General features: G+C 35.2%; 1 protein-coding gene across 1 annotated transcript in view; it reads right to left on the bottom strand.

The window, feature by feature from the left end:
• Positions 1 to 27: 27 nt before the first annotated feature.
• The window catches only part of oxsr1b (oxidative stress responsive kinase 1b), a 127951-nt gene continuing 110205 nt past the window's right edge, over positions 28 to 17773 (bottom strand). Inside the window, exons 14-18 of the mRNA XM_069191221.1 lie at positions 7150 to 7214; positions 6214 to 6266; positions 5263 to 5331; positions 4800 to 4864; positions 28 to 4363 (exon numbers count right to left, since the gene is read on the bottom strand). Of these exons, the coding sequence (XP_069047322.1) occupies positions 4289 to 4363; positions 4800 to 4864; positions 5263 to 5331; positions 6214 to 6266; positions 7150 to 7214 (327 nt within the window). The 3' untranslated portion in view covers positions 28 to 4288. The remainder of the gene's footprint in view (positions 4364 to 4799; positions 4865 to 5262; positions 5332 to 6213; positions 6267 to 7149; positions 7215 to 17773) is intronic.

Genomic DNA, 17773 nt, shown 5'->3' with positions numbered 1-17773 from the left:
TGAGACACAGCAGTGAAAGGAAACTGATAAGTTCTTTCTTCTTTATTGATTAAAAATAATTAGGGGAACATGCATTAAAAACCAAAATGTAAAAAACAAAATATTGTACAGCTTTGTGTTATAATCTACAGCACACAAAGTCCCGTGTAAAGGTAATGTCCTGTTGCTACTTTACTATTAATTGCATAATATTTGTTACAATTTAGAAAAAAAAACCCTAAATATATTTTTAAAACCAAAAAAAAATCATGCAGTTGGATTCAGGGTTCAATCCAGAATACACCACAATTCACAACAGGGTTATCAGAACTGTTCAATTTTCAGGAATAAAGCACAGGGAAATGGCACTAAATACTTGCAGGTTTACATATTAATACTTTATATGTGGGTTTATGTTAGCCACATCAAGAATACGAATGTAATTCTAGGCCATTTTCCCTATTTATTAAGGGTTTCAAGGATGAAAGCTACTAATGGTGTTCACAGAAGAATTAAAAATATTTAAGGTGCATTTCCTCTTCTAAAGATATAATTTAGCAAAATATTTTGCAATCTGAAACATTTTAAAAAGACCATCATAAAACTGAATATTTACTGGTCTGGGGAAAATATCCCAAGAAATGTTATAGGCGTTAATCATAGGACTGGTTTACAGAATAGAGTTCACTTGCACCTTGCTAGAGAATCAGTAAAAGATATTAAAACAGGACTGTCAATAAAAGATACACAATGGTGCAGTGGTTAGCAATGCTGTCTTTCAGTGTTGGGGGCCTAGGTTCAATTTTGCATGGAATTTGTATGCTCTCCTGTGTTCACATGGGTTTGCACTGAGTACTCCAGTTTCCTCCCAATGTCCAAAGACATACTGGTAGACTAATTGGCATCTGGGAAAATTGGCCCTAATGTTAGATAAGATTTGTGTCCGTGTATGCCCGGAGATGGGCTTGCGTCCCATCCAGGATGTATCCTGTCTTGTGCCCATTGCTTCCCAAGACTATCCAATACAGTGGTTAGAAAATGGATGAGTGGATTACTAATAAAGATACAAAAATCTTTATTTTTTATTTATTTCATTTTTTATTATTCTATTGAAAAAGGAACCACTTGCAGTGTACTCAGGTACTACCTCCAAACTCCTGATTTTTGCATCATGATATTTATTTACAGAGTAAAGAACTGGAGTTTAAATGTAGAAATGTGTGGAGCAATTGTAAAGACAACAGTGTTGACTCTGGATTCGCTATGTGATATGGTGTCATATACCATATTTTATTTCCTAAATCATATTAGCTACAACAAAGAACAGTTTAGTAACAATGTATTAAATCCACAGCATGATGTAGTTGTTAAAATGCAATACAAAATGAAATTTTTTTTCAAAGCATCTTTACCACATATGGGTGAGAGCTAGCTCGACCAAGCAGGCCAGGAATGTTAAGACTTCAAATTCAACCCAATGGGAACGAAAGGAACCAATCTGTGGTTTTCCTCTAAATTTAAAACCTGTAACACTATTTTAAAGACTGACATGCTCTAGTACAATGATCTGGCTCCTGATCTGCACTTTATTTTATAATACACAGATTGGTGTATGCAATACGTGCATAATGACATCCAGAGTTTAGGAAATTAAAATTTGATTTAAACAGTGTGAGTACAGAATACTGTAAAATGCTCTACATGTAAAACAGATCTAATTACTTCAGCCTTTTAGGTTGTGCACATACATTCCAGGACATTGAAAGATGTAAACATGGTTGTATATACTGTAAACTTGCCATTGTCCATTTGTCCTGATATGTTAAGGTGGTTACTCAAAGATTGTTTTAAGTCTCTTACTAGCTTGGATCTGAGGTCAGATCTTTCTAGTATCTACAATATGAACCTCAAGGTGCACTGCAGTGTTAAGAATTCTTCAAAGTCTTTTTACTCCTTGTGATCACTGTCCTAGTACAATACACCTAGTCCAATTTTGTCTTGTCTCAAACAATACTTGATTAAATATCAGTCAACAGGACAAAAATTGTAGCAGACTCCCAAAGGAGTTTAAACCTACTGACTTTGAAGAAATAGACAACCTTACCCTCAGATTATGTAAGTAGCTGTATTTGTTTTTACAAAAAAATATAAATTTCATATTTATACAATTAGACATTTTTTCCAAGATTTATGAAGAAGGGAGAGTGGTCAGTTTTAAAATCCTGGTGTTCCTTGTTTCAAGATTTACTGTATCATACAAATAAAAAATGACACAGACAAAGCAATAACTATAAAAACATTTTTTACTACTGCCCACCATTTGAAATTAACAGGGCATATTTCATTTTTCCCTAAGCAGCTATGTTCATGTGATTCATGCCTATAAGATTAAATAAGGGTTTTCTATACTCATTTCTAAGTTAAGAGCAAATTTGTGGCAGAAACGAAGCGGCTATTTCTAGATTAAACCCTGTTATGATTGCTATGGAAGAAAATGGAAAAAAAAAACATTGATTTACCTGCTTCCTTTAACAGCACTGATTTTTTTTCTTCCCCTTTAAGATACAAAGGCCAACTGTGAAACACCCAGTATAAAAAACACCAAATCTCATTATTTACAAGCTATAAAGTTAATGATCAAGTACTTTGCAGTTTTTATCCTCATTAGATTATATGCATTACTTTAATTTTATTTTGTCGTTTTTTAAAAAATGATTTCTGATGGAAGTCATGGCTAATACCCATGTATGAAAAAGACAAAGGAGATGGCTCATGTGGCTCCAGTTACTATAGAATTAAACTTTTCTCGAAATACCGTATACTGTAACTGCGATTTGGCAATTTTAGCTTGCATCAGTTCCCAAACTAAATGTCTTAATTCATTACAACCTTTCAGAAGTAATTTTCACTTCTGTTGCTAAACTGAACATGATAATAAACTGATTTGGTAATTACTCAGACTCATTTCTGATTTTTCAGAGAATGCACTTAGTTAAGTAAAACTTAAATGTAGAAAGTATCTGAGGGGCTTTTGTGTTCTGAATGGCCAGGCCACAAGAATATTTATACCTACTGCAAGTAAAGCTTGGGTTTAGATTTACACTTGCTAATATATAACACCATGCAAATATATATTAATCTGGTATCTTGACCATTCTTGTCACAGTTCAGAAGAGTCCACAGTTTCTTCAGAGCCAGCGTTAACAATAATTTGAAACCAGTGTTCTGACATGGAAGTGAAAAAAAAAACAATGCTTTACAGTAAACATAAGCCCTCTGGTCAATATAGAAACACACTATCGCACCTTTTTTTTCATAATCCTTATACTGTACTTCATAAAGAGTGGTGGTTAGAGCCCAGAACTGCAACATGCACCATATCAAAGTACACCTCCCTTATTCAGTACATGACTGGGGACATTTTTAATACAGCACTAATCAAGCCTAATATGTTTACAAAGTTGAAAGGAGGAGGTTGAATTTGTATCTTTTAACCTAGGTAAAGCAATCCCCTAATATATACTCAAATTAAGTTAAGAATGAACTGCCTTAAATACAGAATCCCCAAAGGATCACAAACACAACTCACATATCCTCTGTGTTACAGAGATGTGAACGAAAACCAATTTTAAAGTGATGTTAAAAAGGCCTTCCTGTCTTACCTTATACTCTGATATTAGTATTGTCCATAGAAATCTTTAAGCATAAAAAACACTAGAAAATTCAAGTGCTGACATATTTGTCAACAACATGACTATTTGTGATCTTAATAATATTGATGCCCCACGTTGTAACATGCTAACATCACTTCAATTCAAAAGTAATCCTACTCTAAAAAGCTCAAGATGATTCATGAAATACAATTAGAGCTCGATAACACAACTAAAGGTGTGTACTGTGCATCAATGCTTTCCTAAAGTAAAGTTTAATATTAGTAACTGAAACCACATTCATGCTACAATTAAACTTCATTACCATCACGGGGACACCCCCACCATTTATTCAGTAGTAATGTTTAAAATAAGGCATTGTTACATTACCAGGACTTGCAGGATTTAATTAAGATTGTGCAAATACAAGATTTTATGCGTGGATGATGACTGGGTTATTCCAAACATACATACACTGTAAACACATATTCCTAGTTAGAAAGTTAGCATGTTTCTGAGTCCAGTGGGGGCAACAGCATCTTATATTTCTTTGGCAGTAGTGGTTTCATTAGGCCAATGAAAGTAAAGAATATGCACAGGTGTGCGATTCTATTTGTTTTTCTATTTTAGGCAAGTCAGGTTTCTGGTAGTACTGCAATTTAACTAATGCTGAGCTGTGCGAATCCCATAAGTTTAACGTCATCAGGAATTTCGGAGCCTTCAACTCCAGAAGCCTGTGAATACATAAAAAAGGTTATGCACTTTCTTTAATGCTAAACCAGAAAACAAAAAATTACTAAAGGTAAAACCAATAATTAAACACCCATATACCAGTAACACCGAGCAAGCTGAGGTAGGCAGAAAAAGTCATGCTATCCAGCACAAACGCAAATGCACTTTACACAATAATGCAACACAAGCAAATGAGTTAGCTGAGAAAAGACAAATTCACTTTTATCAGTTCTAAACATTTAAATGTCTCAAATGAAAACCAGATGTTTTATTGAAAACTCTTCCTAGGTGCTTGCTTAGTCTTTACAATTTTCTATACTTATATATACTTAATATACTATTTTTGAAGGATCGTTTGTGATCAAATCTTTAATGCCATGGTTTTATGTCCAAGGTTCTCAATTTAAATTCTTAATATTTTAATATTTCGGAACTTACCAGTTTGAAAGTGACAGATCGATTAGTTTGAGGCTCATCAACAATCTTCTGCAAATTAGCAGCAACTAGAATGAAAAAGTGTTGTTCAAAACTTAGTTCAGTGTTTATTTGGTATTGTGAATAATTTCAACAAATTATTCATCAATACAAGCACATCAGAGTGAACAGAAGAACATTCTCTGAGAAGAGAAAATCAGAACTCCAGAATGCGGGGTAGAATTATAATGATAAAGAAAGATCAACATAAGCACTGTGTAGTCCATTATTAAAAGCAGAAAAATGATGTCTTATGATTTAGTAGAAATAATTTGTAATAAATGCAAGTAGCAGTAGTTAATGTACAAACAGGAGTGATGGGGTAGAGGGAGAAAGGGGAGTGGGAAATATATCTCATTTGCTTCCAATGCTGCAACACATATCACTCCACTTCTTCTGGACAGAAGATTTTTCTTTGTTTACTTACCTATTACTAAGTCTCTCCCATCAACCAACCCTGCCGAAACCAGCTCCTGTGAAACACCATCAGCTGTGTCTGGAGAAGAAAACAGCAATGGTATAAAAGTCATCTACCCCTAATAACCATCTACATTTTTTGTTCTGTTTACTTTTACAGCCATTCATACTGGCAATGTAAAGGACCCTAAGAACGATACAAAGTAGTGAACAGAAAGAGCATTATACAGTATATATGACAGCATCATGTTAGAGGTGTACTGTATAAGATGAGCAGAATGCACACTTTGTATTCCATAATATATAATACAACATCAATGTTTTGCCTTCAGTAGCACTTCAGTAGCACTTCATTTCATTTGAAAACATTATAGATATCGAGAAGATACCATGTAAAAGGAAGTCCTATTGCTTAATAAAGCAATTCGGTTTTGACGATTCATGTCAAAAACACTCTGCATATCATATAACTTATTAAAACATACACATAATAAAATTAAAACAAACTTTTACACGATGCTAAAAAAAACAATCACTGCTACACCAACAATAATAAGAACCAGACTGTTCACTCAAAACATGCAAAACTAAAACTACTGATGACACAGCCACTGCCATGCAAATTGAACCTAGTAATTCAACTGCTAATGTTTTAAAATAATAATTCAACCATTAAACTTAAAGCTTGCAAGTCGAATAGATTCAGACAACGATTCAAAGGAAAATATGTTCATTGCTTCATGTGGAGTGTGATTCATTGAATTTCAAGAAATGCTATTACACAAACAGTGTGGTAACTTTATAAGGGCCTGTTACAATTTATGAACTCCATTAAGTTACATGGCTGGAAAGTAACAGACTGCTGTGCATTGAATGCTGGTCAGTTTACTTCTCTAACAGAGCTCAAAATACTTTACGACCTGTCCAGACTGGTATCAGATATTATTTACAATTAACTTACCTCTTCCAGGCATGAACTCAAATCGTATGTCATTTAGTTCCTTCTTTAAATTTCTGCAAAAACGGAAAAAAGAAAATCATTTATAATATGAAAACCCTTAATAATATGAAAGCAGGCCTAGCAACCTAAAATTATTTCAATTAAATTTGAGATGGTCAAAATCAAATTAAAAACTCAAATAATTCAACTTTTGTCCTCATTATAACATCTTGTATGCAGTAAAAATCTCTTCTTCAGAACACTTTCAAGAATAACAGTACATTCACACAATATTACTGCCCAGTAAGTAGACAAACCAATTGACAATAACAAGCATGCTGTAAAAACAAAATACTAAAGTGTAACATTATGCATAATTATCAAAAATGAAATGTTTATTAATCACGTTGAACTTTATTAGCTTATTATATTTTACAGTAGTCTGAATAAGAAGGGTATAATTAAATCCCTTCAATAATTAAATTCTAATTCTATAATTCTAGTGATTATTGCATCACTAAATTAGTTAATTTAAGCGGAAGGGCAGAATTTTGATTAATTAACAGGGCAAGAGAGTCAATATTGATTGCTGTATAACAGCCAGTGATAGTACCAAGAAAGGAGTACAGTATATTGTTCACCCTGTTGCCGCCATAATATCAGAAACAACACTTTGAAAAACTTCTGAGTCAAAAAAATGCAATTCAACAATAATGAAGACCTAGAGTTACGTAAAGACCAAGTCCAGGATGAACACAAGGAAAAAGAACACATGGAGATGGAGAAAGATCCTCAGCACTGCCCAGATATGTTCTTCAGTTGCCCTACCCTACTCCTTCCAACCATATCCGGCCTGTTTGATTTTAGGACACTTTTAGGAAGGATTTTAGGAAGATTGGAAAACCCCTCTTGAGGCTTTGGGCTAGTTGAAAGCAGAAAGTAATTAAAGAAACATACCTCAACCTTAAAACCAAACTAATTGGAGACTTTGAGGCATCAAATGCAGGTGCAGCAGCTGGGGCCTGTAATTAAAATATGTAGCATCAAATAAATGTATAAACAAATTAAAGCAAAATTACCTAATTTATATAATTATTTTTCATTTAAAAAAAAAACTATGAAATGTATGTGAAAAGAGAGAAAAGTAGAAAAGGACACTTTACAGATGGTTAAAGGACAAATCCTGATTATCCAGGAAAGTAAATATAGACTTTCAAACAACTACACAAAACAAGAAAACTTCAACCTACCAAATATTGGCAACACCTCAACAGCCTTGTTTCCATACGGTTTTAAAATTAACCCAGTTTAGTACTCACAATAGTTATTTGCTTTAAAACATGTTTGCAAGGAGAATGGTACTTTAAAACAGATTTTTCTTTCCTCATCTGCACTTCATGTTTGATATAACAGAAAATAAAAAAGACATCTTGCAACACTTCAACTAGATGGGCAACAGCAAATGAGCTATAACATCAGCATTTACAAACGTTCATGTCTAAATTCCCAGTTGCTTACCCATTTGATTTTTTCTCACATTAATTGGCCATTTCAATTAAGCCATTTCCACACATTAATTGGATATAGATCCCACATCAGCTGGTATACATAACCTACAGATGCAGCCATTCAAAATGCGCGGGCGATACCGCATTATTTTCCGGTACGCTGTACGCAGTCTACCGCGAGTTACCGGTAAATACCACCAGTTACCGGTAAATATCGCCAGTTACCGGTAAAATCTCCTATAATACGACAAGCAAAATAATAGTATCCAGAATTTCCACAAGGTGGAGCTAATAAAGCTCAACCTCTCATGTTTGAGCTGTGGCCATCAGGCTTTAACGAAGATATTACTAATTGTATTAATAATGAATGACCTTGGACAAGCTGTAAGTGTAAACTCAAAGTATTGCCCTGGTCAACATTCTTTTTTTCATTGACCGTCTTTGTAAAAGTAACACCACAGCATTTCGCAATCACGCATTTGTTTCCAATCATGCAAAGTACAGTGATTCACCATGCCTTTCACATGCTCATAAGAGATTGATTTAGGAACATAAACATATTACCGTATGCAAACTGTACTGTATACAGTATGTATATGTATATTTAATGTCTTAACTGTGCCCGTTTAAGTATTGAATATTCATATCTAATTTTACCACTGAAGGGAAATCTTAGTAGCTGAGCATAAAAAGAATAGGAGCATACTGCAACGCGTGTGAAGGCCATAAACGATATTAATTTTGGAACATAAACATACAGTATATAGCTGGTCTTGGTACTTTAAAGAAAAAAATACACACCAGTATTCCATTTCTCCCTAAACATTTTAAGCTTCGAAGTCTTTAACTAAAGAGATACCGGAGTCAACAAGCATACTTTTAGAATTTTATTAAAAGGGAATATAATATGGAATCGCGTATCTAAAGAATTTAATAACGGTATGATTATATCAGTGTACTGCGACAGGGCTGTGTAGGGCTGTTGCGTCTCCCTGTTCATGCGAGTTGTCTTGTAGCCTACTGGTCTAGGTGCGTGACTAACAACGCACAGGTTGTGTGTTCGAATCCAGCTGGTGCTGGACTTTTCTTTTAACAAACATTTCTTCGAAACATTTCTTCATGGTCTGTGATTGAATCCCATGGAACTATAACTTTATTTTTTAACAAACATTTCTTTGAAAAAATGAAACGTTTCCCTTGGTCAGAGATTAAATAAAACCTCACTCGCACCAAACAAATTTATATTTCTAAATATCACGACATGATCGAATTTAAGTCTTTTTAATAACAATGAATAGTCACCTATCCGTTACAAAATATACATTTATATTGATTTGAATCGTGTTTTGATTTAAATCGTAAACCCGTGTTTATATATGTGTTTAAAGGCGATATACTGTATAAAAGCGCCGATTCCTATGGAGTGTGTTCCGCCGGGGATTCAAAAAAAATATTTTAAATAGGCTGATAAAGCTTAGACTACTGTAACTGTATTCTAGCCTGTATTGCAACAGAACATTGGACAATGCAACGTAAATTGCAAAAATGCACTTGGATTCTGTCCAAGCCCTCCTACAAAAATTATTTAAACTGCGACACTGATCATTCATCTCTAAATAAACTTTATTTTATAAAGCGTTTTAAGTGAATAGGTAATTAGATTGCTCATAAACCTAATCGCTTTTTCTACATAAACACAGCGTGATTGCTCTCTGAAAATGCTTTTCCTTTATATTTACAGTAGGCTCAGATTTCAACTATAGATCGTATTATTATAAACTTTCTTGGAAAAATGTATTTTATGTAAACCATGTTTGCTATTAATTCATTTAGGGCTAAAATACGTTCATTGTCTTCCAATCGAGTCGAGTTGACATTGGAAGCTTGCCACACCCGGACTGTTAAACCAACGCATTAGCACGTCAAAGCCCATTGAGGGTATTGAGCCAGTATTGGCTTTAGTATTCCCCCCCTCTCCCCTCAATTCAATTTAACAGTACGCTGGGCAAACGTTCCGAGGTCAAATTCTTCCAGCACAGGGGGTACCTTTAAAGCGGAGACGACGGCACCAAAATCTTTTGGCGCGCCTTCTCTTTAAAGCCCTGGCCAAATATGAAGACAGTACGTACAGTTATAATTCAAACGGAATTAAAAACTACACATCCCAGTTACCATGGTGGTGCTTGTGATCATTGCGTTTAACCAACGAAACAGGGCGAAAAATCAGTCACATGACTTTGGGGCAGAGTTTTGAAAGCCTAACCTATCAGCAACAAAGCGAAATGTACACGATAGGCTACCTCAAACTGTCAGTTACACGACTGTGTATGTTGCTTAAGCCACTCCTATTTGTCATTTTAGTTATGAAGGCGAGAAGACGCCCCCCCCCCCCTCTGGGTACCTGATTTGCCGCCATCTTTAACCGCTTCGTGTCCAAATCGCAGTAGCTACGCGTACGAAATAAAGTTCATCCCAGCTACAAAACATATATATTTTTGTGGTAAGAGGGAGCAAAACATCAGTATTTACTGCTATTAATTAGTGTACGATTTATAGTTGAAATCTGAACCTAAATATAAAGTTAAAATCTCGACAAAGCGATGTAGGAAATACAGAGAAAATAAATCCTTTCTGACATCTAAAATCAGTTTCGATCAAGGTCTCTAAAACGAACAAGAAAAAGAGGATTTTCGGAGGGCAATTACGCTGTATTTATATAGAATAAGTGATTTATGAGCAATCTAATTTCTTGTTTGTTTAAAACAGTGAAATGTCAGCTGTAAAAGATCGCACCAGAAACAGAACTCTCTCTGCCTGTCATAGACGTTCAGGAAAGGCTGAATGAAGTCATGTCAAGTACAATAATTCGGTGATCAATAATAACAGTTGTAGGACAAGAAACAAAAGATAGTGAAAACTTAAGATTTTTAAGGCTAAAACTCAAATTCATTCTACAAATTAAGGCAAATGAAAATTCAGGACATTAAAGTGCTAGAGGTGTAAAAAATACAAAAATGCACATGAGCAAAAAGTTTTAGAAATTGAGCAAACAGAAAAAAAGCCATGCCTATAGTGCAGAAGAGGGATGCAGGAACACTTGCTTAGATATACAAAAAATACAAAAGAACATGCAAACATGTACATCAATTTCCCATCGCGATCAATAGTCTTATCTATAAACATGAAACAGAGTGAGGAATCAGAAATTAGCATGCATACAAAACAGCAATTCTGTCAGTGAGCACTAAATGAATTAATAGCAACTATGGTTTCATGGAGGGCTTCTCAGATAGTTCTGAGAATTCTGGGCATTCAGGTAAACTGCCAGGTGAAAGGATTTGTAAACATATTTTGTTAAAGCAAGTCAGTTTTTTCCGCAACACATTTTTCCAAGAAAGTTTAGCCTTTGTCACTAATGAAACCACTAAATAAAGACATAAATATAGAAATCTTAAGATTTCTTTTATTTAATGTTGGTAGCAGGATGAACTGTCAGGTTGAGCTAAGTGTATATTTTGTCGCAGAGTTGCTGCAAGATGTTAACAGTGAAAAAGGTATTTAGAAATGAGTTATTTCAAGATGAAAATTTTCAGAATAATTGCAAATCTAGCAGGATAGAGAAAGCACAGAAAACAGGCAGTTAGATTGATCAGATTAGTATGAAAAGTCATTTAGCAAAGGGAATGAGAAGAGTGACAAACTAGTATACTTTAGATCTTTTTTTCTGAACCAGGGAAAATCTGATCATGTTTCCCTATAACAATAATAAAAAACTTTATTTGATATATCACCATTAAAGGTGGCATCTCAAAGCAATACAGTAGATGTAAAAACAGATAAAAGGACCACAGGTTACAAAGTAAATGCATATAAGAAAGACAAGCAGTTAGAGGTGCTACCAAAATTAGAAAATGAAGCAGATACAGACACTAAGTCTTCTGAAAAGAAAGGTTCTGAGGTTAGATTTAAACTGGCCCTGGTGTGTGTGTGTTTGTGTCTGTCTGTCCTGTGATGGACTGGCGCTATGTCCAGGGTGTATTCTGCCTTGTGTCCGTCGCTTACTGGGATAGGCTCCAAATCCTCTGTACTGGATAAAGAGATTAGAAATGGATGGAAGTAAAGGCACTGTGTGGATGGAACTATACACAGTGTTAGAAACCCACTATGAAATGGCAGCATCTCACTGAGAATAAAATATTTTATAGTGCTGGCTTAAGGAAACAGCCTTTCCACCTCTCTTGCACATCAGTATCCATACCTAGTTATTTAAACAAATTGCCTCTAATTATAAACATCTTAATATGCTGGCTCTGTGGATCTGCATCAGCTATGTTTGCCCATTCCTTCAATTCATGTGCATCCAACACACAGTTCAACGCTAGCAACTACACAAAATCTAAAATACAATCCTCATTTCAGTATCTATGTAAACATACAGTCTGTTAACTTCATCATCTCAAAAGTATGCCTAACCCCATTAGGAAGTGTTCTTGTTATCAGTGTATTCTTCAGCTATCCCAAAATTATCTTCTTCTTACCAACATCTCTAGTCTTTTATCCTGCAATAACTCAGCCAACTTAAATCTCCAAAAGCTGCTTGTGTTCATTTCTTGAAATCACAAATATAATGTGTAAATATGGCCATGTAATACTCTGCATTGTGGAATAATAGTTTATTTTAAAGGGAACTAGAGAAACTAAGAACTAGAGAAATCAAGAAAGGCTTTTTTTTCTAGAATTAATAAATGCACATCCTGTTCACTGGGGAAATTAAATCCACACTGAGCAATCTTCAATATGTTCAGAATATGACAGCGAGAATCCTATCAGGGATGCATTACACCTGTTTTCAAGTCCTTGCATTCGTTATCCATCAGGTTTTGAGTCAACTTCAAAATCCTCATCCTCATTCAGTACCTACAGTACATGGCTTATTATCTGTCTACTCCCCACCTTTGTCCGTCTGACTCTGGTCTTCTAGCTGTCCTCAAGAACATCTACATTCTGTGGGTCTTCTCTAGCTGCACCCCAGAGCTCTCAATTTGTATTCCCAGTGATATCAGTCACGTACCCTGAGTGCATTTAAATCTAACCTTAATGTCTGTATCTGCTTCATTTTATAATTTTGGTAGCACTTCTAACTGCTTGTCTTTCTTATAAGTATTTACTTTATAATCTGTGGTCCTTTTATCTGTTTTTATATCTACTGTATTGCTTTGAGATGCCACTTTAAAAGGTGATATATAAAATAAAGTTTTTTTATTATTGTTATAGAGAAACATGATCAGTTTTCCCTGGTTCAGATAAAAAGATCTAAAGCATACTAGTTTGTCACTCTTCTCATTCCCTTTGCTAAATAACTTTTCATACTAATCTGATCAATCTAACTGCCTGTTTTCTGTGCTTTCTCTATCCTGCTAGATTTGCAATTATTCTGAAAATTTTCTTTTTGAAATAACTCATCTCTAAATACCTTTTTTCACTGTTAACATCTTGCAGCAACTCTGCAACAAAATATACACTTAGCACAGTTCATCCTGCTACCAACATTGAATAAAAAAAATCTTATGATTTCTATATTTATGTCTTTATTTAGTGGTTCCATTAGTGACAAAGGCTAAACTTTCTTGGAAAAATGTATTTTATGTGTTGCGGAAAAAACTGACTTGCTTTAACAAAGTATGTTTACAAATCCTTTCACCTGGCAATCTACCTGAATGCCCAACTATCTGAGAAGCCCTCCATGAAACCATAGTTGCTATTAATTCATTTAGGGCTCATTGACAGAATTGCTGTTTTTTATGCATGCTAATTTTCTGATTCCTCACTCTGTTTCATGTTTATAGATAAGACTTTATTGATCGCAAAGGGAAATTGATGTACATGTTCATGTACATGATGAACATGTTTGCATGTTCTTTTGTAACATACACCTTTTTGTGATTTTTTTTGTATATCTAAGCAAGTGTTCCTGCATCCCTCTTCTGCACTATAGTCATGGCTTTTTTTCTGTTTGTTTATTTCAAAGCAACACCTGCTCCATTTCTAAAACTTTTTGCCCATGTGCATTTTTGAGCACTTTAACGTCCTGAATTTTCATTTGCATTAATTTGTAGAATGAATTTGAGTTAAAGCCTTAAGTTTTCACTAGCTTTTGTTTCTTGTCCTACAACTGTTATTATTGATCACCGAATTATTGTACTTCACATGACTTAATTCAGCCTTTCCTGAACGTCTATGACAGGCAGAGAGAGTGCTGTTTCTGGTGCGATCTTTTACCAGCTGACATTTCACTGTTTTAAACGAACAAGAAATTAGATTATAAATCAGTTATTCTGTATAAACACAGCGTAATTGCCCTCCGAAAATCCTCTTTTTCTTGTTCGTTTTAGAGACCTTGATCGAAACTGATTTTAGATGTCAGAAAGGATTTATTTTCTCTGTATTTCCTACATTGCTTTGTCGAGATTTTAACTTTATATCTAACTTTATATCTAGGCTCAGATTTCAACTATAAATCGTACACTAATTAATAGCAGTAAATACTGATGTTTTGCTCCCTCTTACCACAAAAATATATATGTTTTGTAGCTGGGATGAACTTTATTTCGTACGCGTAGCTACTGCGATTTGGACACGAAGCGGTTAAAGATGGCGGCAAACCAGGTACCCAGAGGGGGGGGGGGGGCGTCTTCTCGCCTCCATAACTAAAATGACAAATAGGAGTGGCTTAAGCAACATACACAGTCGTGTAACTGACAGTTTGAGGTAGCCTATCGTGTACATTTCGCTTTGTTGCTGATAGGTTAAGCTTTCAAAACTCTGCCCCAAAGTCATGTGACTGATTTTTCGCCCTGTTTCGTTGGTTAAACGCAATGATCACAAGCACCACCATGGTAACTGGGATGTGTAGTTTTTAATTCAGTTTGAATTATAACTGTACGTACTGTCTTCATATTTGGCCAGGGCTTTAAAGAGAAGGCGCGCCAAAAGATTTCGGTGCCGTCGTCTCCGCTTTAAAGGTACCCCCGTGCTGGAAGAATTTGACCTCGGAACGTTTGCCCAGCGTACTGTTAAATTGAATTGAGGGGAGAGGGGGGGAATACTAAAGCCAATACTGGCTCAATACCCTCAATGGGCTTTGACGTGCTAATGCGTTGGTTTAACAGTCCGGGTGTGGCAAGCTTCCAATGTCAACTCGACTCGATTGGAAGACAATGAACGTATTTTAGCCCTAAATGAATTAATAGCAAACATGGTTTACATAAAATACATTTTTCCAAGAAAGTTTATAATAATACGATCTATAGTTGAAATCTGAGCCTACTGTAAATATAAAGGAAAAGCATTTTCAGAGAGCAATCACGCTGTGTTTATGTAGAAAAAGTGATTAGGTTTATGAGCAATCTAATTACCTATTCACTTAAAACGCTATATAAAATAAAGTTTATTTAGAGATGAATGATCAGTGTCGCAGTAAAAACGCTATAAAATAATGTGACTAGGCACAGAAAAAGTTTACAGCACAGTACAATAATAAATGCTGACCATGACTTTAGAAGCATAAATTACCTTACACTCAATTTAAACACAAGCTGTCTTTCTGTATGAACCTCTAAGCTGGTTCATACAGAAAATGTAGAAATGCATTAGCCTGATTATGATTAAAAAACACATAATTAAACACGCGTTTGCGATTTAAATCAGAACACGATTTAAATCAATATAAATGTTTATATTGTAACGCATACTGTCCAGCCTCCATTTCTCTATAACAATTTACTCTGTTGCACACAAACACACAATAGAAGCAGGAACTGCTGTCAGAAGGGAAGAAGGTGACTATTCATTGTTATCAAAAATGACTTAGAATCGATCATGTTGCGATATTTTGAAATATAAAACTCAATTGATTGTCCATAATATCGCTGTTCTATTTTTTCGAAGAAATGTTTGTTAAAAGAAAAAGTCCAGCACCAGCTGGATTCGAACACACAACCTGTGCGTTGTTAGTCACTCACCTAGACCAGTAGGCTACAAGACAACTCGCATGAACAGGGAGGCGAAACAGCCCTACACAGCCCTGTCGCAGTACACGAATATAATCATACCGTTATTAAATTCTTTAGATACGCGATTCAATATTATATTCCCTATTAATCAAATTCTAAAAGTATGCTTGTTGACTCCGGTATCACGTTAGTTAAAGACTTCGAAGCTTAAAATGTTTAGGGAGAAATGGAATACTGGTGTGTATTTTTTTCTTTAAAGTACCAAGACCAGCTATATACTGTATGTTTATGTTCCAAAATTAATATCGTTTATGGCCTTCACACGCGTTACAGTATGCCCCTATTCTTTTTATGCTCAGCTACTAAGATTTCCCTTCAGTGGTAAAATTCAATATCTACAACGGGCACAGTAAAGACGTTTACAGTAAGTCTTTCTACGACAGACCAACGGACCACGAGTGCCCCTGTCGGTCAACCAATCACGTACCGCATCATCTTGCGTCATGATACGCGATACCGCAGCCAATTACCTGCGGTACGTGTCTGTACCGCGCACTTTGAATGGCTGCATCTGTAGCATTTCTTTTCTCAGCATTGCCACTAAAAACGACAGGGTACTAACATTCAGCCAGTCAAGATGCTTGGAATTGCCCCCTCTCATTTGTAACATTTCTGTAGGTATTCTCTATAGTTTTCAGATGTTACTGTTGTAAATAAAAACTACTTTTTTAAAAGTCTATTTGAAATCATTATTATTGACTAAATCTCAAGTCTCTCAAGTGTTTAAATATTTAGATATATATTTAATGTGTGTTTAAAAATCTTTTAGAATAAAACTATTTTTAATAAAAATAAAGCATAATTATTTTGGATACGATTGAAAGAAATTAACCAAGGCTAAACTTTTTTGCATAAGCACTAAATCACCTCATTAGTGGGAAAATTGATTAGAGACAGGAGAATTAACTTACGATTTAAGGTCTCTTTAGTGATGAATAAAGGATTTCTTTAGACCGCCATAACAGGTATCAGTGAGTGTGGCATAGACATGCAGAATGCTACACTATTCTGTATATACAACACACCAGTTGGTGAGGAGTTCTAGGCAAGAGTGTCTAGTCACTACAGAATTTCACGTACAGTGACTGGAGGTATCCTGATCGCACAGAACCGCATTGCTCAAATCCTATGACCACATCAGCTGCCCTTCCTGTGTGTTCATTCTGATCTGACAACATTCCAGCAATGCAACACAAGTCTTCATGCTGTGTGTGTCAAAAAGCTTTCTTGCAAGGTGATAACGTAAGCTGTAACATGGACACCACATGCACTACTTTGACCTCAGGTGAATATATGTGGGATGTACAACAGGGGCATCTAGGGCTCAGAGACCCGTGAACAGGGATGTTTGTCCAGGCTGAGAGAATCCCACAGGACAGCATGTGCAATCTAGTGGAAAGCATGTGTCGCATCCGCAGAGCTTGTACTGCTTCTTAAAAGTGGTCAACCAACAAACTACACTTACACAGTAGACCATCAGTTAATCAACCCCGTTGCTGGAGAAATGTTATTCAGCATAATGAATGTACTATAATGTATGTAGCGTCTGCAACAAAAAGTCGTTTTTCTGAGAAGCAATACACTTCTTTTAAAGCTCTGTATAATAAAATCAGGGGGTGCTTTTTTCTTTACTGTTTTGACAGTTTATGGGAGACTGATTGTAACATTTATCAGCTCAGTATAGTTTAAACTCCTTTAGTATAATAGATCAGTCTTCACTGATTGGCTTCTGTGCTCTAGGTGGTTTATGCTGACTTAAGAACTTTAAAAAAGAAATACAATAATGATGTCTTAGTCTTAAAAATTGCCCAGGGCAACATCATTCACCACTTCGATTAAAAAATAAATCTATTTTGACTTTAACTACATTTTCTAGATCCTTATAACGGTCAGATTGGACTTCTGTTCACAATTCTGACTCTTTGTAGTCTTCAGACAGCTCTGATGCAATAGACTACATTATAATGAACATTTACATATTGTACTAAAGATGTCTGACTT

Source organism: Lepisosteus oculatus, chromosome 6 (genome assembly GCF_040954835.1).
Source record: "Lepisosteus oculatus isolate fLepOcu1 chromosome 6, fLepOcu1.hap2, whole genome shotgun sequence".
NCBI lineage: Eukaryota > Metazoa > Chordata > Actinopteri > Semionotiformes > Lepisosteidae > Lepisosteus > Lepisosteus oculatus.
Note: the sequence above shows the minus strand (reverse complement) of the source record. Positions and strands in the feature narration are given on the sequence as shown.